The 21,922-nt window shown below is 37.0% G+C and overlaps 1 protein-coding gene across 4 annotated transcripts in view; it reads left to right on the top strand.

Moving 5' to 3' along the window:
- Positions 1-3,679: 3,679 nt before the first annotated feature.
- LOC145995987 (E3 ubiquitin-protein ligase RNF123-like) overlaps positions 3,680-21,922 on the top strand; it is an 86,529-nt gene continuing 68,286 nt past the window's right edge. For all 4 annotated transcript variants that reach the window (XM_083132142.1, XM_083132132.1, XM_083132123.1 and 1 more), the window contains exons 1-2: positions 3,680-4,083; positions 6,425-6,527. In XM_083132142.1, the coding sequence (XP_082988268.1) occupies positions 6,427-6,527 (101 nt within the window). In that variant the 5' untranslated portion in view covers positions 3,680-4,083; positions 6,425-6,426. The remainder of the gene's footprint in view (positions 4,084-6,424; positions 6,528-21,922) is intronic.

Here is a 21,922-nt window from a genome sequence, read left to right as displayed (position 1 = left end):
AAAACCATTAATCATAATTAAAAATGACAGAAAATCGATGAAAAAAGGTCAGATCTCTAGTGGATTCTACTCGCGGTGGCTCAGTCGGTAACGCGTCTGACTACCATGCTCAAGATCCCCGGCCGGTTCAAATCCGGGAACTTTTCTAACGGTAAAAGCGGCCCCGGCGCCCACCCAGCGTCGAATAACATGCGTACCTGGGGGAAAGCCTGGGGGGTAAAGGCGGTCAGGGGCGTGATCCTGATCACATCACTCCCACTCACGACCGGATCAAGAAAGTGTGGGGCGTTACCCCCACACCCCCTATATTCCTTCATGGCGTGGTGCTATGCTCAGGGGAACACTTTACCTTTACCTTTTATTATATCTGCAAATACATGTACTTATTCCTACTGCTTCAGACAGGCAAGAGCGCACGCACCCATGCAATGCATTCTCACCGTTATTTCATGGATGAATTGGGCAGCCCCAAAAGATAATCTCTGAGTTACACCTACGATAAGAACTATACGAATACAATAAAAAAAATATTGCGCAAGTGTTCCTAATTTCTTTATAACTAGCTTAATAATTGCATAAAATGATCCCTGGTAATAACATGTTTAAATTTTGTGTTTTTTAATGTCATCTCTTGTGTTTGTCTAACGATTGATTAAATCAAGTACTGAACTGTAGACTGAACTATTAACATTGTCACAAAAATATATTTTCCATCTTTTCCAGCATTTGACATCTTTTTTTTCTGAAATGTTACGTGAAGGAAGGGAGGAGCTTAATCTCTGGAAACATCTATGAACAAATTGAATTAGGGCAAACATTTTAAAACGGTCCAAAATATGCACTTAACATTCCCAAACTTACACCCCATTCAAAAGTTTCCAACACCCCCCAAGGGAAAAATCCTGGATAAACCCCTGGGTGTGTGTTTATCCAGGGTGGTTGTACACCAGGCCCCCTCTGGTCAGGGGTTTATCCAGAGTTTTTCATTTGAGAGGTGTGAGCTTGTGTTTACAGGGATGTAAGGCAGAGTGCTAAATCATTGAAGATTGGTGGGGGGAGGAAGATTTTGATCTAACACACACACACACACACACACACACACACACATATATATATATATATATATATATACCAGGTGTATAAGCTTAAATCTGCTGTTTTGTAGTTAGAAAAAAAAATGGTTTGTTCATAGAAGGCAACAAGAAATTTATTCAAAGTACTTGCCCTCGCGAGATACACATTTTGCCCACCTCTGGGGCAATTTTTTGATACCACGCCAAAAAAAGTAATTCTCTTTCGAGGCAAACCACTCATCAAGCCATTTTCGGACATCTGCATATGAATCGAAGTGCTGCTCAGCGACGACGTGGCCCATCGACGAAAACAGATGGTAGTCGGAAGGGCCCAGGTCTTGTGAATAGGCGGGATGGGGTAGCACCTCCCAGTTGCGTGTCTCCAAGTAGTTTTGGACCAGTCTTGACGTGTGCTGTGGGGCGTTGTCGTGGAGGAAAATCAGCTTGCCATGTCTTTGTTGATAATCCGGCCTTTTGTCACACAGAGCATGGTGCAATTTCATCAGTTGTTGGTGGTAGCCGTGGGCAGGGACAGTTTCACCAGATTTCAACAGCTCAAAGTAGACGATACCCTGTTGATCCCACCAAACCGCATCGTCTTCCGGCTGAAGCGATTTGGTCTCGAGGAAGATGTTGATGGTTGGCCGGGATCAACCCACGATTTCTTGTGTTTAGGATTCTCAAAATATATCCACTTTTCATCGCCACTCACAATCCGATGCAGGAAAGACTTTATTTTATGTCTGGCAAGCAAGATTTCGCATGTGTTTTGGAGTCTCTCCAGCTGCCGATCGGTCAATTCATGCAGCACCCATTTTCCGATCTTTTGAACCTTTCCCATGGCACGTAGACGCATGGAAATGGCTGCTTGAGTAAGACCCAATTGCTCGACAAGCATCTTTTGCGTTTGGGTATCGTCCTCGTCCAAAAGAGCATGCAATTGATGGTCCTCAAACTTCCTGGGCCGATTTTCACACTTCTTGTCCCTCAGGTCAAAATTGCCGTCTTTGAACCCACGAAACCAATCCCTGCATGTTGTCTCCATACAGCACTGTCACCATAGGCCTCCACAAGCATTTGATGCGATTCGGCAGCCAATTTCTTCAAATGGAAGCAGAAAAGCAGACCTTCCCGCATATGCTCTTTTTCTGGCACAAAACTAGACATGCTTACCACAGGAACACTGTCTGTTGTTGTCTGCACATGGTGGCGATGTGCACTGATTTGTGTTGGCAGATGTCCAACTCATACAAACACCAGGTATGGCGTGCCCATGGTAGCTTCATACACTCACTAACGCCATCTATGAGCAAACAGCAGATTTAAGCTTATACACCTGGTATATATATATATATATATATATATATTATTAAATGTAAAAATAAATTACTAAATAATTAAAAATACATTATTATTATTATTAATTACATATAAAGGAATTAATTTGTTACATATATGAATTTATAAAGTAGCAAACTAATTCCTTTGCAAACTGGTTGAAGATGTCAATAAATTACGAAATAGTTGAAATGTTTTAATAATGTGGAAGTTTTCTTTAGTTTTGGCTTTATATTAATGTAAACAATTAGATTTCATAATTATTTTTGTCTTGCATTCTTGTTTCATTTTATTTTGTGTATATTAATGTTGGCGTAGATTTGTTAATCATCTTTTTAGAGAGAAAGCGAAAGCATTCAACGCTCTTAACTACACTACTTTGTGTGCTTATTCGATATTATCCTTAGTAAAATATATTTGAAGTAAAAACTAATCGCTTATCTTTTGTTGTTCTAACAAACCCCGGAAATTTTTGGTGGGGGTGTTTGATGCTAAGATTGTTGGTGGGGAGGAATCCACCCTGCCCCCCCCCCCAGCATCTTGAACCCTGGTGTAAGAGTATAGTTAGAGCCAGTTGCGGCGATTAGTGGGGCGTGGTGGGGCAGTCACCCCCCCCTCTGCGTAACTATGCTATACCTTATCTACAAATGGAAAGTAAATTGTCCTTGCCTCCCCCACCCGAGTTTTGGAACCCAATTTTGGTTAAAGCCAAATTGATAATAAATTGGGCATTTGTTAAAAAATAAATTGTTGGTTGTTGAACACAGGCGTGGATACTACATAGCTGTGTTCTAGGAGGGCGGGATATTTTATAGTGTAATATTTTAACCTCGTCTTAAAGGTTGTTCAAAGACAGAAAATTGTAATCGGGAGCCATTTTAAAGCAGAGTTTCAGTTACCACTTTGGTTTCTCCTGAGTTCCTTAGTGCTTTCATTTGAAAATTTTGATTTTCTCAAAATTTCTGGAGGGGCTGTAGCCCCATCAGCCTGCTCTCTTCGTACGCCGGTGTTGAATGTTCAGGAAATTTGGGGTTGTTGGGGCGGGGTTGCATGGATACATGACGTAAAGGAAATTACTATGAAACTTCCTTGTAAAGTCTAAGGTGAGGTAGTTATTAATAACAATAAACGGTTTGATTAAGCAATTTGACGATATAATAAATTTCAGTGGGTGATGTGCTACATAAGTGTAAGCGACGCAATGTCGTTTTCCTACATCAGCTGATGACAAACAAATCACGAACGATTTTGCGCACTGCGATCAATGGTGGAATGTGTTATTTGGTGTTATCTGTGCTAGAATCATATTTTTGTTATTTGTAGCTTCCAATGTGGTTTTCAAAAGCAAATTGAACAAATAACGTCGTACAGGATCTGGATAAATCCCAGATGTTTTCATATTTTAGTAAACACTTTTTGAAGCATTGTTTGTAAGGATGATTCACTTCCGGAGCTAGCAAAAATTTACATCAAGGAGAAAATATTTTCTTCTTGTTAGCCATACCATGACCTAGATATTGCCATAATTTGTTCGTGAATGTTGTTTTGGAATAAGTGGCGATCATATGCAATAACGAGTTTGTGTTCAGTGGTTCTGTCACCATAAATTATTAAATATTAGCGTCGTCAGTCTGATTTAAAACCTGAAACTTTATCCATTAAATTGACAAAGGTTAGTAAGACTATATAAACTATTATACATGATAATTGAATATATTGTTAGATTTAAATTTGTGTGTGTATAAGGTATAATTGTCGGTATGAAGTGTATGCTCAGTTTGGCCGTTTTTATTACAGTAAAATATAATTGAAATTTAATTTAGTCATTCAGCATTTCTGTCAGAATTAGCGAAAAATAATCAGTGAGAGAAAGTACTAACATATACGTCAGTGCTGAAAGAAAAGCAATGCTAAAATAATAAAAATACCAAAGAGAAAATGAGAACAATATGTACCTTTGTTTCAAAAAACAGCAAAACAGATACATAGATCTGTGATATTGATTTTGGAATAGTGTCATGTACAAAGAGATAAAGGATTTCATAATAGTTACCACAGCTTGTAAATATTTTCGGTAAAAATCTGATATTCCCCGGACACCTATAACTTCTTCGTTTTGTCAATTTTTGACATTTGTACTTACCTATCTGCTTCGCAGAACATTCTTTAAGGTGTATTCACGTTTTTCGTTCCAGAATCGGTGGGAAACTTAAAGAAACAAATTCTTTTCGTTTGAAATTTTTGAGTCCAAATTTCCCACCGATTCCGGGCTCCGCCCCTGGGGTAATTGATCTACCGCCCCCAACTGCTAACGTGGCCCCGCCTCCGCTCCAGCTCCCCGGCTTTCTCTATAGACTCCCTGTTAAAGGCATGTTAGAAATTGGCTGGAGTCACCTGCCCCCAAACTTTTAAATTTGAATAAATCCATTACATCACACAAAACACCTTCCAGATGTTAGACAATGCTACAGGAACTTATTACCGTAAGTAGTTTCTTCTGTAAAAATGAAGAAATCTGTCCGGGGAATATCAGATTAGTACCATATTTTCAATGAGAAATCTTGTTCCTTGTAATTTTTGTTGGATCTTAAAGAAAATGCTAATTTCAAAGGTACTTAGGCTTAATTGAAGATGACGGGAGTGTTCCCCGATTTGTTTGAAATTTTGTATACTTTCTACATGAGGCCTCCTGAACACGAATGTGACATTACAATTTCCCGGTCACGTCTGTAACTTGAAAATTTCACGTAACATTAGGTTAGGTTTGGCAAACATACTTCAAATAACACTAAGCTTACCTTAAAAGTCTGTAGTGTTTACAGTCTAGGGTAACAGTATGGTATAGGGAAAACACATTTCACTCGTTCATTGAGTCATTTTTTACATTCGTAGTTACCTATTATGCATTGCAAAACATTGTTTAAGGTGAGATTTCGCTCCTTTCACGAAAATAGCAGCAATTTTACATTTATCGAGTAATTATTGTTCGTTCCTCTTGACTAGCATTGTCGATGATCAGTGGGTTTGCAGTGTTGCAACCATCTTCACCGAAATATACCTACTTTCGTGTTACTCATTTTGTATTTTTTTCTGGGTTCGAAAACCCCACGAACCATGCATGTGTAGCCCCACAAACCAATCATAAATACAGAAACCATGCACACGTAGCCCCCCACACCATTCATGGATAGCCCCACAAACCATTCATAAATAGCCCCACAAACCATTCATAAATAGCCCCACGAACCATGCACGCAAGGTTAGGTTAGGTTCTGTTAGGTTAGGCAAACATAGTTGAAATTGACATGTTCTGGCAAAACAATGGCGAGTTTGGTAACACTGACCGGGGGTTACGTCATAGAACGCACGGAACATTTGGTTCACGTAGTCGAAAGTAATGGAGGCAAGAGCGTTTGTCCATCGGAGAGACATTAATGTCGAAAAATACATGATTTACGGGCCGAATAAGTTGAACGAAGGGAGAAAACACTTCCACGAGCTTTCAAATGTCTACAGAAGCTCAGTTCCGTAAGTAGTTTCTCCTGTAAATTTGAAGAAATGTGTTTTCCCTGTACCATACTGTTACCCAATGTAGTGCAACTCAGTGGCTACATTCCACAAAACATGGCTTCCTCACTTCTTTCTGGAGAAATATCACCATTATGAAAAGCAATATATTACACCTTACACACGTAATATCCAAATTTCAAACAGTGACTGGGACATCAGAACCTCTGATACTTCATCCGGAAAACTTATTTGGTTAGTACATTCTCTAGTAAATAAATCGGAGAACACTCTCGTCACCTTCAATTGCTCCGGTGCTTACATGGTTACATATTATGAATAAATAGAGAGAGATGTTGGTAGACTGCTATGAATTTAGATAATACAAACCATGCTCTCAAGCTTAATTTAGTGCAAACTGTGTTTTTTCTTTTCTTTTTTCTTCTTTTAGTTGTTAATTTTATCTTTCATTGCATTCCATTGTTTATAATTGTACTTATTTTTAGCCATGAATGCGAGTGAGGTTGTTAATGCAATCTTTGGAAAAGAGTTCTTGGTGTCAGCAGAAAAAGATCTAACTGGGATTCCATCAAGTGCCTCTGATGTCAAGTAAGTGTTACACCAGTTGATGTGTATTTTCACACCATTGCTATGTCTTAATCTTAACCAAAATTACTTTTAGTAATGATGATTTAATTTAAGCATAGCTTCACTTGAATCTGCTAGCATTTCTTCTATGAATATGTGTGTGGCCCGACCCTGTGGCCGAGTGGTTAGCACATCGAGCTGCGACGCCAAGGGTCCCGGGTTCGAATCCCGGATGGGCTTGGTTGTTTGTGAATGTCCATTCATCAATTTCATCATTTCATCACTCATCCCCATCTTCGCAATTTAGCCAAGAGGCACAAAACGCGAAGTAAAATAAACTAAATCAATCAATCAATCAATGAATATGTGTGTGAATTTCTATGTAATGGACATTGGAGAGTCTTAAGAACTCAAGTTTCTGTGTTTAAATCCTAGCTTTGTTATGGATGTTCCTTTGCAAATGTCCTGATTTTATCTGATCATCGTTTATACTTATTGTGATTAATCTAAAGACACAGTGTAAAATAAGATAAATGCACATAGAGTGTTAGTACAATTGCACAGTTAAAATATTTTTTTATTAACAAATGTTACATTTTATGCATATCAATATTGGCCATTACTCTTGTGACCGTCAGAGATGATTTTGTGCCTCATGTCATAAAATTTACCACTCAAAAACCTTAGGATGTGAATAAATTCTGTATATTCCTATTTTTACCATAAGATTGAAACTTTTATGTTGAAAGACAATTTAGTAAAAAGTAGCTATTAATCTTTTTGGAAAGAGAAAGGTAAAATTTTAGTATCCGCAAAACGTATTTCTTCAATTTTGCAGGAGAAAGTTCTTACCGAACTGACTTTCCGTACACTTTTGAAAGGTCGTGGAAGTGTTTTTTTTCCCATCGTTTAATTTATTTCGCCGGTAAATCATGTATTTTTGAAGATTAATGTCTCTCCAATGCACGAAAGCTGTTGCCTCTATGTCCTTCTACTACGTGAACCAAATGTTGCGTGCATTCGATGATGTAACCCTCGGTCAGTGTTTCCAACCGCACCGTTGTTTTGCAAGAACATGACAATTTTAACTATGTTTGCCTAACATAACCTTGCCATGCATGGTTCATGGGGCTACGTGCATTGTTTGTGGGGTTTTCGAACCCGGAAAAAAAATACAAAATCAGTAACACTAAAGTAGGTATTTTTCGGTGAAGAAGGCTGGAAACACTGCACACCACTGATCATAGACAAGGCTAGTCAAGATTTGCCCGCCATATTGTGTGTAACGGAACCGAGAAACCAACGAACAATAATTACTCGATATGTGGAAAATTGATACTGTTGTTGTGAAAAAAAACGAAATCCCACCTTCAACAATCCTTAGCAATGCAGAATATGTAAGTACCAATGTGAAAAACAAGAAAATAAAGGAATTTCAGACGTTTGGCGGATACTAATATTTTGGTATGACTTAAGATGACCGGACCTCTCTCCGATTTTCTTGATATTTGACATACTTACTAATTGAGGCTTTCTAATGACGAATCTGAAGTTAAAATTTGTCGGAAACTTCTAGAAATTGCAAAATAATTGAAAACCATTGACGCTAGCCCCATGAACCATTGGCACTAGCCCCACTAACCAACCATTGACGTGTGGTTAGGTTAGGTTAGGCAAACATAGTTAAAATTTGGTGTCGTGGTAGTATCAGGATCTAGAAATTGCAAAATGATTCTGAACCATTGACGTGTAGTTAGGTTAGGCAAACAGTTAAAATTTGGTGTCGTGGTAGTATCAGGAATATATATATTTCCTTGTGAAACAAAAAATTTCTCAAAAATCGATGGTTTCCATTCCGAAAACTAACGCCTTATTTTTGCTTATTTTGCAATTTCTAAACGTTTCCGACAACTTTTAACTTCAGATTCGTGATTAGGAGGCCTCAATTAGGGAGTATGCCAAATATGAAGAAAATCGGACAGGGGTCTGGTCATCTTAAGTCATTCCAAAATTTTAATAAGAGAAACACACTTATGACCAGAAAATCTCTCTTAACTTGAAGATGAATTTTATAGTGTTATTATATTGATGTCCTTATACAAGCAACACTAGTTATTTTTGTACAGAAGGATAACATTTCAAGTCAATAAGCCAAAATCAAAGATTTTAGCAGCTTTGAAATTTATAACTGCATTGCCCTTGTGACATTTTGTCCAATTCTTTTATAATAAGTGTTAAGCTGATATATTTTGAAAACAAAGGAACACACAGTGGAACCTGGATTTTGCTTTTCAGGGGACCAAATTTACATACAAAAACATATAATGCAGGAAAATTTAAATTCGTGAAAATTTTACAATGCTTTGCTCTCTTGTGACTACAAGGATTGAATGTGTAATGCAAGAAAATGTAAAATCTGGGATCTTAATATTGGGCTTCTACTGTATTGTGAGAAGGACAAACCAAAGAAAACACACAATGACTCCATCTAGTTTGCTTCACCTTTTGACTCTTTTTGCACTAACGTGTTTAGTTTACCAAGTGCAACAACAGATTTATAATACACATAAATATAACATAATAACTTTCCTTCTTCCACTGCTTACTTCACCAAGTCGTCTACATTGTTTTGGTGCCACAGTCGTCTACACTGTTCGCACTATGTTCTGGAATGGTGTAAAGTGTGGTGTATGGTCACATGGTACATGCTAACCAATTGAATGAATGCCTAAAGCAGCAGACAGGCATTCGTTGAATCTTCTGATCTTGAACACCGCCTTTCTTCCGTGCAGTGTCTACTTGGTTGAACACAATTTTCTTGCACCAGCGTGACACGGGATGTACCTGCACTACACCTGGTGCCAGAAACTGCAGCAAGCTAGACTGGTCTAATGTGTATGTATGGCCAACACCAACAGTGTTGCCACCTCAGAGAGAGTTCCATTTTTCTCACAATTCTAATAGGAATAGTTTTATTTCAGCACTTCAAATCTTTATTTGAAGCAAAACTAAATGTCACCAGAAACTGAAATCGATGCTGCACACTTTAGAATGCACGCAAGTCTAAACATTGACACCAATTTTAGAATATTACCAGTGTTGTCACCAAATACTATATATCATGCAAGAGAAGCAAGGTAGAGATTGCAGATTTCATGCAAGAGTAGATTTTACGTAATTCATAATATATTGTAGATTTGTGCATATTACTCACTATTAAAGGAAATAGATAATATATTGCATTACTTTTTTACTACTCTCAACAACATATAAAATATTATCTAACATTCTTTTAGCAAGACTAAACCCTAAGCTAATGAAATTATAGGTGATTATCAATGTGGAGATATAAACGTAACAGATCAAATTTTTCACATTAGACAGACACTTGAGAAAAAGTGGGAATGTAATCAAAATGTCCATCAGCTATTCATTGATTTAAAAAATACATATGATTCAGTCAAAAGATAAATTATATAATATATTAGTCGACTTTGGAATACCTAAGAAGCTTGTTAATATAATAAAAGCAGTGGCGGTGATTAGGGGGGGGGGGCACTCCCCCACTTTTTGCTGTTTTTGCCCCCTCCTTATGCTAAACCTTATATACAAATGGAAATTTACTGTATTTGCCCCCCCCCCCCAAGTTTTGGCACCTTGCCCCCACTCTCCTAGTTTGGGAACCCAATCGCCGCCACTGGATAAAAGTATGCACCAGTGAAACAAAGTAAAATTTGTGTTAGTATTAATATGTCTGACAAATTTACAATTCATGATGGGTTAAAACAAGGAGATGCATTATCTCCATTGCTCTTTAATTTTGCCTTAGAATATGCTGGTAGGAAGGTAAAAGAAACTAATGAAGGACTAAAATTAAACTGTGTGACTCAGCTGTTAGCATATGCAGATGATGTAGACTTACTGGGGGATGATGTGAATACAATTAAGAATAATGCTAAAATATTTTGGAGTTACCAAAGAGAAAACTAAATAGATGCTTATAGGCCGAAACCAAGTGTTAGGTAATAATCAAAATCTAATTATTGATAACAACTTGTTTGAACCACTTTCCAAATTCAAGTACTTAGGAATAATACTAACAAATGAAAATGATATTAAAGAGGAAATAAAAAGCAGGCTTAATTCAGGAAATGCATGTTACTTTTCTCTTCATAAACTTTTGTCTTATCCTTTAATATCTAAGAAACTAAAAGTTAAAATATACAAAACAGTAATTTTGCCAGTAGTATTGTATGGATGCGAAACTTTGTCCCTTACATTGAAAGAGGAACATAAATTGAGTGTGTTTGAAAATAAATTCCTTAGGAAAATATTTGGGCCTAACAGAGATGAAGAGACAGGTGAGTGGAGAAGGTTACATAATATAGAACTACTTAATTTTTATTCATGTCCAGATATTATTAGAATGATTAAATCAAGAAGACTTAGGTGTGCATGCTATGTGGCACAAATGGGAGAAGAAAGAAGAGTTTACAGAATTCTTGGTGGGAAACCTGATTGTAAGAGACCTGTAGGAATGCCAAGACGAAGATGGAGGGATAATGTTGAGATGGACGTAAATGAAATCGTTAGGATGGAAAATTGTGGATAGATCTTGCTCAGGATATAGACAGATGGAAGGCCTGTGTTGCTGAAGCCATGAACCTTCGGTTTTAAGAAGGCTAGAGAGTTAGTTAGTTACTTTTTTATGTAACACAATGTAGATATAGTAGTGTCCCTCACCATGGTGTAAAGCATCATGCTTTGGGCTCCCACTACGGGATACATGCAGATTCGAGTCTGGTGGAAAGTGTGACAATTTTTCTCGTGAGATTTCAGTCTGTGTATGGGACTGGTGGCCAGGAAATTTGGGAGCTACAAACGAATAGCGTAATCCAGTCATGGAAACCTACATCATCAATTGGTGGTTTGTTGTGTTGACCACACACCACCCCATAAGTGGTTGAATCATCGTACACCTCTGCTGAGGCATGTGGGAGTTTGGTCGGCAGTAGATAGGTAGGACCTGCCCCACACAGGCCATTTCGCCACTGGTGATTTACAGAGACAGTAGTACCAGAAAGCTTACTTTCCCTTGTTGCCATCTTTGTGTTATTTAATTTGTTCCCTGAATATTTTACGAGTACATACATGAAACACAGTTGACACACACTTGTCTTTTTGTTAAAATCGTCACCTTGTAATCAAAGGGTCTCAGGTTCGATACCTGGTGGAAGCACATAGTGGTTCTGATCCCATTTTAAATTCAGTGATCGGAACGCTACATTTTAAAAGTAGCTTCGCTACAGCTACAGCTACTCTTCCAAAATGTAGCTTCGCTACAGCTACAGCTACATTTACCTAAAAGTAGCTCGCTACGCTACTCCTGTGCGCTACTCGCTACTTTGCTACTTTTTCGCTACTTCTGCATGAACAAAAAAGTCATGAAGATATTTGAAACTTCCCAGCTGTTAGTTAGATAATAGGCAGTTATCACAATACCAGTCAATTGATATATTTTTTGAGTTACCATCTGACTTGTTTTAACATTTTTGGTGGCAACAATTAATTTTTTAATGAAAAATATGAAGGAAGGATTTTGAACAAAAAGTTTCAATTGCATCTTTTCATAAACTCCTAAGAGAATTATCAGGAGCATGAACCCAGAGAACTATGACAAGCAATATCTAAATTTCCTACACATCAATCATTTAATTAATAAATAAATTTTTAGTAATTTGAATAGTGGAAATCCAATATCCTCAATTTGGATGTCTAGGTACCTTTGTATAGTCATTGGATTACCTGACAGCATTAGTCACATTTCGGCACCATGAATGTATAGTAGGAATGAACTGATACAGAGTCCCATACATTGAATGGTATCATAGATGCTGACTGATACTTTTTCCAGAGTCTGCAGAGGGTAAATATCCAGAGACATTGGGAGTAAAATGAATGAGGTGATCAAACGATCATCTTGCGTGAAAAATCAATATTCAAGACAATAGCCTAGTTCCACTGGGGCAGTATCATAAAAAATATTACACATTCTGACCTACTTTGAATTATTACATCTTTTCAAGTATCGCCATTATGATGTATGTTGGCACTGATATTGATTCGAAGTAGTATTGGCTTAGCCCTAATATATAGATAATAAAATTATTCAGGTACTTGGTAAACTATACACCTGGATGTATAATATCCAAATACAGTACTTGATTATACATCCTCTACATACTTATTTGTCAATGTATCCAGATATCAAATAACTAAAGTGTGCATACATACATTATCTGTAATATCATTACATCTATCATCTGGATGTCCTTATCTTGATACTAGCCTTCAGCACAACTAAGCATTATTGTCCACTTTTTTTTCTCTACCTATTGGGCTGCACCCTCACTCATGGCATTCTATATCAACTCAAGTTAATGATTCTGTATTACTGTTCTATATACTAAACTTTCACAATAGATATTTGGGGAAAAAAAATAAAGTTTTAAGGAAAACCTGTCCTGAAGCTAGTTGCTGACAAACTTTTGGTATGAGATAAGATATTAATTTTATAACACTATTGAAAGTCCTATTGCGAATGTACAAACCACTTTATTAACTGTGTATAACATGCATGTTTGGTTTGTCCAATACAAGTTTTTTAAACCAAATTCAACTGTCTGTTGAACTTTAGCAACAGCTACATTTCGAAGTTCTGGTCGGTCAGCCGTGTCCTTCTGCTAGAAAACAAGTTTCCGCCAACACTGAACAAACGCTCAACAGCTCCACTTGACGGCATAACAGTGTTCAATTTTATGAAAATTTCTTTGAAGTTGTTACTGTAACTGTGCAGTGTCTCCACGGGTTTGGGACCATCCTTTAGAAATCTGCACAGTTCTTGTAGTTCGGTTTCCGATTGCGTTTGCTCAAACTTGAAAAAATCTTCAAAATCATCTAGTTGATTCTCTTCACTGTGACAAGCTGAACTTTCCTTCGTATCATGAGATACAGCTTTCTCCATCCATCTCCGTGCCTCACTCTTTTTTTCCGATTCAAGCCATGACAATTTGAATCTGAAATACAATAAAAGTGCTATATCAGGGTATTGGTTAACTACACTGAAGACAAAAAAAAAAAATCTTTGATGTCCACTTTGGGGCAACAATTTCAAGTTTATTGCAGGTTTACATTGAACTAATTGATTTTGTTTATTTTGAATGAGAGGGAGATATTTGAAAAGTACAGCACGGGACACAATAAGTGAGACAATAAATGACATATTGAGAGAGAGAGAGAGAGCTAATCGCAATCGCAAAGATGAGGATGGGTGAAATTGATGAATGGACAATCACAAAAAACACACAATCCCAGGCTGGGCTTTGAACCCAAGACTCCTGGGTATCATTGATAACTACTACTGCACCATGGAAGACAGCTGGTTTACATTTGAACACTGAAATAATAATAACCATGTTATCAAGTTCTGAAAACTATAAAAGAAAACCTCTTAGGCTATTGAGAAACTGCATAAAATAACATATTTATAAAAACAAATGAGTATGAGACAAATGTTAAAAAAAAGTGAAAAGAAACAGCTGAAATGTATACTTCACATAACAAGGTATCATTGGCCAAGACTAGATATCCGCCTCTCAACCAAAGACAAGTTTAACATTGGCATGCACTAAATAAAATACAGGTTGCCAAGAAATTATTTTGAACATCAAATAAAGCAACTATATTCTGATTTGTGCACATATGAAAGCATGTAATTGTTATCTTATAAGAGAAGTTAACAATGTTGATGTTTTGTTATGTAAAGTAAAACATCATGCATCTTTCATGTGAATAATCAAGATATAAAAGACACTGCAGTGAATTAATTCCAGATAACTTCTTACCTTGGATGGAAACAAGCAGCTAGCACTGTATCCTTATCCCACAAAATGCCTGCAAACCTTTGCTTGACACCATCAACAATAGCTCTGGCAAGGGCATCACAATGAGCTACATCTCCAGAATCCAATTTCAAACCAAGGATCCGAAGAAGTTGGTGGAGTGTGGGAAGGAGATATCCAATGGACACCTTCTTGTCTCCCTGGAGAATGTCAATTGCTTTGGCTAGTGGTTGTGTAACCTCAGCATATTCCTTCAAAAATAAAATGTACATTACTTTAAAACATTGTAGGGATTAATTTATTCATTTGTAAATATAATGTTTGTTATAGCAATAAACAATGGTGAAAATATTAAAAACAATTCATAAGCGTGATTCCTTCATGTACTTTAAATGTAGCATATCATTCAAAGGAAATCCATTTTGGAAAAACACAGCAAACAGTTTCTAATCTCCACAATAAAAATGTACGTTAATAATTTCTTCTGATTCCAGCACATAAGTGTATGCATCACTTAAAATTTATGAGAAAAATATTATGCAAATTCTGCACTTTGGAATCTTAAAAAGTACACTACAATAATTGAAGGCAAAAATTAAGAATATTATAGCAGTTTGTAAGTACAGCTTGCAATGACTGAATAAGTTAAGAGTATGAAATGAGTGCCAACTACATAAGTAATTTTATCATATCGGACCTACCTTCAAAAATTCAATCTCAAGTGGAGAAAATCTGCACAGGCCAACTGCATCAGAAATTGCATGCACTTTCTCTTCATGCTTTGTAAAATGCTCACATAGTGCCGATACAGCAGAATGCACTGAATTCCACCGTGTTGCATTTGGTACAATCAGACATGCACCAAGCTGTTTTTTCACTATGTCAGCAACCTGGGGAGACTGCCTGGATTTATTCCACAATGCCTGTGCTTTAGCGAAGGCACTTCGGAAGAGCCTTTTGTAATTTGCATCTGATGATGCAGCCTTTTCTGAATCTTTCACTGCAACAAGATGTAAAGTGTGTGCTGCACAGCGAATGTGTGGTGGCAAAGTGCAATCTCCTGTGGCAAGAATTTCTGTAATTTCTTCTTCCACCACATCCGACTCTTGGCTGTCCTCCGGCTCACTTGCAGAAAACTCCTTGAAGGCTTTCACGAAGTTTGATCCATTATCAGTCACCACACCCACTACTTTATTATGAATGTGGTACCTGATAAATATGTCCTGCAGCTCTTTTGCCAAAACATCGTAAGTATGGCTTCCTATGAGACGCCGACATGCAAGAGCAGCAGATTTCCTCTCTAGAGACAGTGGATCCAACCAGTGGCAGGTTACGCCTAAGAAGGACCTATGATGTGCAGTCCAACAATCTGCTGTGGCTGAGACAAAACTGACCTTTTCAAATTCGTCTAACATTGAAGATTTCATTCTTTCATATTGCTCCCCCAACTTTTTCTTTAAGGTCGCAGAGCACATCAACTTCTTCTTTGTTAAAGACTGCCATAAGTCATTGAACGATGGTCTGTCCACCTCAGAGAATGGATGCAACCCATCTACTATCCACTCAAGCAACTTATTGTCTATACTCTCTTGATTTTCCCCTACAAATGAAAGGATATGAAATTTGATTAATGCCATGAAAGATTAAGAATTAATTAAAAGTTTCAATATATAATTGTAATTATCAGTATTCAACTAACATGCATGCAATCTTTCAAAAATAAAGGGGGGGTGTGTGTGTGACAAGAACAGTTTACTTTCTCTTGGTAGATAAGGTTTAGCATAGTAACTAGCATAAATAGCGAAAAGTGGGGGGCAACTACACCCCTAATCGCCTCCACTGATTAACAAATTACTGACTGAAATGAAATTATATATCTTTAGATTGACATCCATTTTCACGAGAAGCTGTGCCCCCTCCCCCCAGCTTGCACTCCCCCTGGACGTCCATGATGATACTTATACTCCAAGAAATTTGTCACACACTGTAAACATTCAGATACACGTTGCAGTCTCATTGAACTATGTAGTGAAATACAAAATGAAATTATCCTGACCTTTAAAAACACAATTCTTGAACCTTTTTAATGTAACCAGTGGAGTTACAAAATACGAGTGCATAGTACATTGTACCTTCCGTCTGCCACTTCAGGATAAAATCCCATCCCCAATAACTTATTCCAAAATATTTTCGTGAACATTGGGCCTCTTCGTAACAGTTTCTGAAAAAGCCTGAAATGGTACGTTTACTAGACTTGTAAAGTGGAACAAATACATAGAATGTATTAACAAGAAAACTACCCTTCACATTACAACTTGCTTAAATAACTTCCTGAGCACGACTTGGTGATACCTTGAAAGCAGCTGCAATTTTTGCTCCAGTAAGAGGAAGAACAAGTAGGCGAAAAATAAACCATTTATCAACAATAAAAAAAAATAAAAAAAACATAACTCACACCAAGCTATAGGGCAGTGGTTACCAAACAGTTCACTGCGGCACACTGGATGGCTTACAGGCGCACCGCGAAATGTTCTATTTTAGTGAAATGACACTTCAATGTATGTGCTTATTTTTTTAACTTGAGGCAAGCAACCTAACCACACTAACTGAGCGTTGCAAGTGTTAGATAGGCCTACATTCTGACTTGGGCACCTCGGAAAAATCTTGAAACACTAAGGGTGCCGTGAAACAAAAAAAGTTTGGGAATCTCTGCTATAGGCGATTATTGAAAACCGCATACAGAGCACTTAATGAAACAAAGGAAGAAAACAATCATAACAACAATGCTGACTGAAGAAAAAAATCTGCCGCTGATCTTTATAGAGGCTGCCGCTGCATCTCTTTACGTGCTTGCCCGTTGCATACAATAATAATGGTCTTACTTCATTCAGTACCTGACATTCGGTGCTCAATGTGACATGACATAATATACACTCTAACAGTTAGGGTTTTCAGTTGAACGTAGGGGATGCAGAAGAAAATTAAGGGGCACGCAAGCACCCCCTCGCACTGCCCATGGTTGAAGACAAAAGAATTGTAAAATGAAAATTATGAAATTGCCAGTCCCTATGGTGGATTTGCTAGCATTAGCATGTTACTTCACAGGGTGGCCACTCTAAGACCATGAAAAAATTCAAGTATAATTCCCGGTTTTCAAGGCAAACCTTCCAAAAATTCAAGGATGCAAGCAGAGGTTTTCTCTATTCCAACCTTACATACTACCGCCCCTCAATAAAAATATTAACAATATGAAGAGTGTGCGATTCCAATGAATCCAAAATTCCACATAATTCCCAGAATTTCCGGTGAGTAGCCACTGTCCTTCATCAATTGGTTTGGATCGTGGGTAAAGTATGGATGTGACTGTCTCTTTCATTCTCTCCATTCATCACAGTCACAGTTCACTCATGAGTGGTATAAGAACGATGAAAACCAAAATAGAAATCCCAAACATCAATATGCTCTCACAAATAACTCACCTGAAAAAGAGAATCTTCCATCTTTGAGGCTGCTTAATTTTAACTGCTTCTGCCGTTGGTTGCTATCGCAGATCTCTCTTTTTCTCTTCCTGCTTGATTCGATGGATTTATTCAACTCTCCAAACTTCTGCTCATGTTTTCTCTAAAGAAAAAAACATTATGACTATAGGTGCACAAATGAAAGTGCAGTGATACAGTAACAAGATTTAATCTCTGAAATTTTGAACTTCTTACAAAATACTTGGAATTTAAAATAATCACAGGAAATCTTGCACATGTTACCATACAGTAAAATGCCACGGGACCATAATAAGAATAAAACTTGCCGAGACTGTCATGCATAAATACTGTGGAATTCCATGGCAACTTTCTCCCATGTTACCTCAGAAACCAAAGACGTGAAGTTGTCTTGAGATAAATAATTCTGCAATGGAAACAATATATACAATTTTGGTCCCTAGTGTTTGTGGGAAAACACTTCCCTTAATGTGAATAGCATGTCATGAGAGAAGACATTGGGTATTGCTTCTAGGAATTAATTTGTTTTTGCCTCATGTGTGTGCCTACTAGGGCTGAGCTGATACAAGTGGTATCTGTATCAGAAAGCATCTTTTCTATTTATCAATACTGGCAGATACTTTTTTGTTGTTTGATTGTATGCAGGATCCACATAAATGGCACAAAACACTTTCGCAGAGGCTAATTATCCTGGGAATTATGCAAAATTGGAAGTCGTGCCCGATTTATGTGCAAAAATATTGAATTTTGTATTAGCATAACATAAAATATTCATGAATATTTTAAAGCAAAAACTTTGGTAAATTTATGCAAATAATTAGAGCAGTATAATTTCTGATATCAATCAATATTTCAAAAAGCTTTTATCATTGCAATTCCCAAGCATCCAAGTGATATTGGCTCAGCCTTAGTGCTTACCCAATGGCAAAGTGGTAACATAAATGTTATGTTTGTTTTTACGTTAACGTCAAGTTTTACTGGGTTTGAACACTAGAGGATATCTGTATGGATATATTCTAGCTCTATGAATGTGCACACATTCCATTTAATAACGGAACTGAAATTTGAAGAATGCACTGAAGAAACTGATTAGTCAGTTTCATTTTTTGTCTAGCTATGAATTCCATATCAAAGCAGTATGTAAAATTTTGAAATAAGTGTTTAATTACACTAGAAAGAATGAAAGCTGTGAATAAGAATAATAACTAATAATTTTTTTATTCATTTCCAACCCTTGTGGGGAGGGGGGGTTGGCAGGACGAGGGTCAAGAATTTTGATTCACACCTTCTACAGCTCTACTCTTTCATAACATGTCAAAACACCTTATTCCACGATGAAAATCCAGGACCCCAGATTCATAAAGTAATGCAAATGTCTCCAAGTTTGTGAAATCAGATAATGAGAAAATGTCACTTCCAACATCATTCCAGGCTATGGCTACTCGGATACCTATCTGTACACTTTACTCACAGTCTCAACATTTTCACTACAAAAAAGTTATTCTCTATACATTTTTTTTATTTTTTATGGAGTAACTATTTTCACCAGGTGGTGAAGCTAGCTTTGGAGGTATTTTCACGAGAATTTAAATTCTCATGTGTATGATCTCCAACCTGGCCTACTACATGTATGCGGGCATTCCTTAATTGTTGATGTGTAAGAAACTTATGTCGGTGTGCATTTATTTTCGTATGGACAACAAGTAATTTTTCTTCACACTATGAAGTTTGAAAAATATCACGAGGTGTTCTAATATGAATTGGTACTGCTAATATGTCACATGATGTAGTATGAAAGGGGCATTGCATTCCTTGTACTTTCATTGTTAGGTTAGGCAGGTCACTTCCAGCATTAAAATTATTTGTAAATACTTCCCAACACCAGATCATGTGATTTCTGGTCTTAACACTTTCTGCTATTCTCACTACTTTGTGACAGTAGTAGTTGCACCAATTTTACTTTAAATTAACTCCTTAGCAGTAACTTAAGTACTACTGCCCAATGAGATTTTAAGTCCACTTTATGCACAGTTTGGCTAATCGGGAGTGGGCCTACATTTTAAAATCTGAACTACAATGTACCTCCACTGGGTATCAAACATGGATGTGGGTAACGGTTTAGATTATTTTATGATTTTTTGTTGTTTTTTCAAATTATCCTAGCAGTAGGACTAATCGTAGAATTTTGGCAATTATTATCACACAAAATTTGAACCTTTGTTGGATTTCGGTAAAAGTTATAAATGTTGAAAAAAACACTTAAAAATTACCTTAGGCGAGCATGCGTGCTTCCCACGGACAATGCATTTTCCATTGTGAAGCAACTTAAGTATTGTAGATTAGTAGAAGTAAATCGGAAGTTTAGTAGAATGCATTTAGGGACTTTATTTTAATGCTAAGAAAACCAAACCTGGCCCACCTAAGATAACTATGAAAGCATACATTGAACAAAATCTTTAAGTAATCACTAAAACTCCGCAGTATGTGTTAACAGACTTAAATCTAAGCATATAAAAATTGCATTCGTAGCATGATGAAATCGCAACATAACAAAAGAAACTTGCGCCAAATACAATGCTATGGTCAAGTATTTACATTTGTTGGTGAAAATAGCCTCGTATGCTATTGCCACCACCTGGTGAAAATAGTCACTTCCATTTTTTTATGTCTTTTGTGGTCATATCACACGTGCATGATATTAAATGACAATGAACACCACACTGACTTAAGAACTCCACATTGTAGTAGCTCCTGATTAGTGAAAAAGATATTAAATTCATTATAACTCTAAATTTCAATTTTCGCACTGTGAAATTCTCTGCAATCCCTTTGAAAATTCTTATTTAAGCGGGAAAAAAATAACTTCGATTGAAGACGTCGATCAAAATTCCAAGCAACAAACATTTCGTCTACAATATTATTTGCTCTTCCAAAAGGGTTGAAATAACAGTACGTTGGACAATTTGCAAAATGGCAGATTCGGCCCAAAATATTACTATATTCATGAGAAAATGATTCGGCCAAGCAAGGAGGTTAGATAATACCGAACTTTATATTCGGGTCTCGCTATTTACGTGCGAATATTTCAAAGTTGAGGTTAACACACACACCTCAATTTTATGGGCACGGAAACTTTGGAAATTACTTTCCAGTACGAAATTGGCGCACAGTTGGAGGTTTCTTCGACTAAAACTAGGTGCACGTTCTGCACAATTTTAAAAACTTATTTCGGAAACTTTCGCATGCTTCAATTAATCCTTCTGAGCACTATCTACATGCCTTTGTTCGAAAGACTGTCCAAATAGCACACAGGAGAAAAACTGTGTAAAATGTACAATTGTATGATAAATGTTAATGGTTACCAACTGGCAGGTAAACAACGTGGCATGTAATTGCATTATTTCTACATTTACACACTTTCAAGAAATTGTAATGAAACATGTGACCGAGTTTATATCTCCCCTTTCATTATTATTATTATATCCTTTAATTTTACACTTACCTGTAAGTGAATTTTCATATTGTATGTGCTGGTCTTCGTCACCGACAATTCGTTTCCTATGCAGCAAAGATTACAGCTTACAATGTAATTTCCATTTTTCCCTGTCCTCTTGAAAGTAAAAAACTTATTGTATTCTTCCCATGGCAACTTCTCGCGTGGTTTGCTTCCACAATCGTCCCTTCCACTCATTATTAAAACACGTGGTACTATAAAACAAAGGCGACGCACAAAATTAACGGGCTCACGAGCTTCCACTACTTCTAACAAACAAAATACAAATGAGATCGAGAGACCAAATACGAAGGTATTTATACTTTTTCCTTTAGGAACAAACAACAAAGTTAACGCGCTACACAGTTGCATGGCAACCTTTCTTCTTCTTCTTCTCTGGTAAACACTGTTGCCACGTAAACATTTACCTCAAAACTCCAACAAGAAAAGTAGCGGTAGCGAGGTGATTTTCGCTACAAACTACAAGAATTTTGTAGCGACGCTACAGCTACAGCTACAATTTAT

The sequence above is a fragment of the Lepisma saccharinum genome, chromosome 1, assembly GCF_977018435.1.
Source record: "Lepisma saccharinum chromosome 1, izLepSacc3.1, whole genome shotgun sequence".
NCBI classification, from domain to species: domain Eukaryota; kingdom Metazoa; phylum Arthropoda; class Insecta; order Zygentoma; family Lepismatidae; genus Lepisma; species Lepisma saccharinum.
This window is presented reverse-complemented; position numbering and strand designations above follow the sequence as displayed.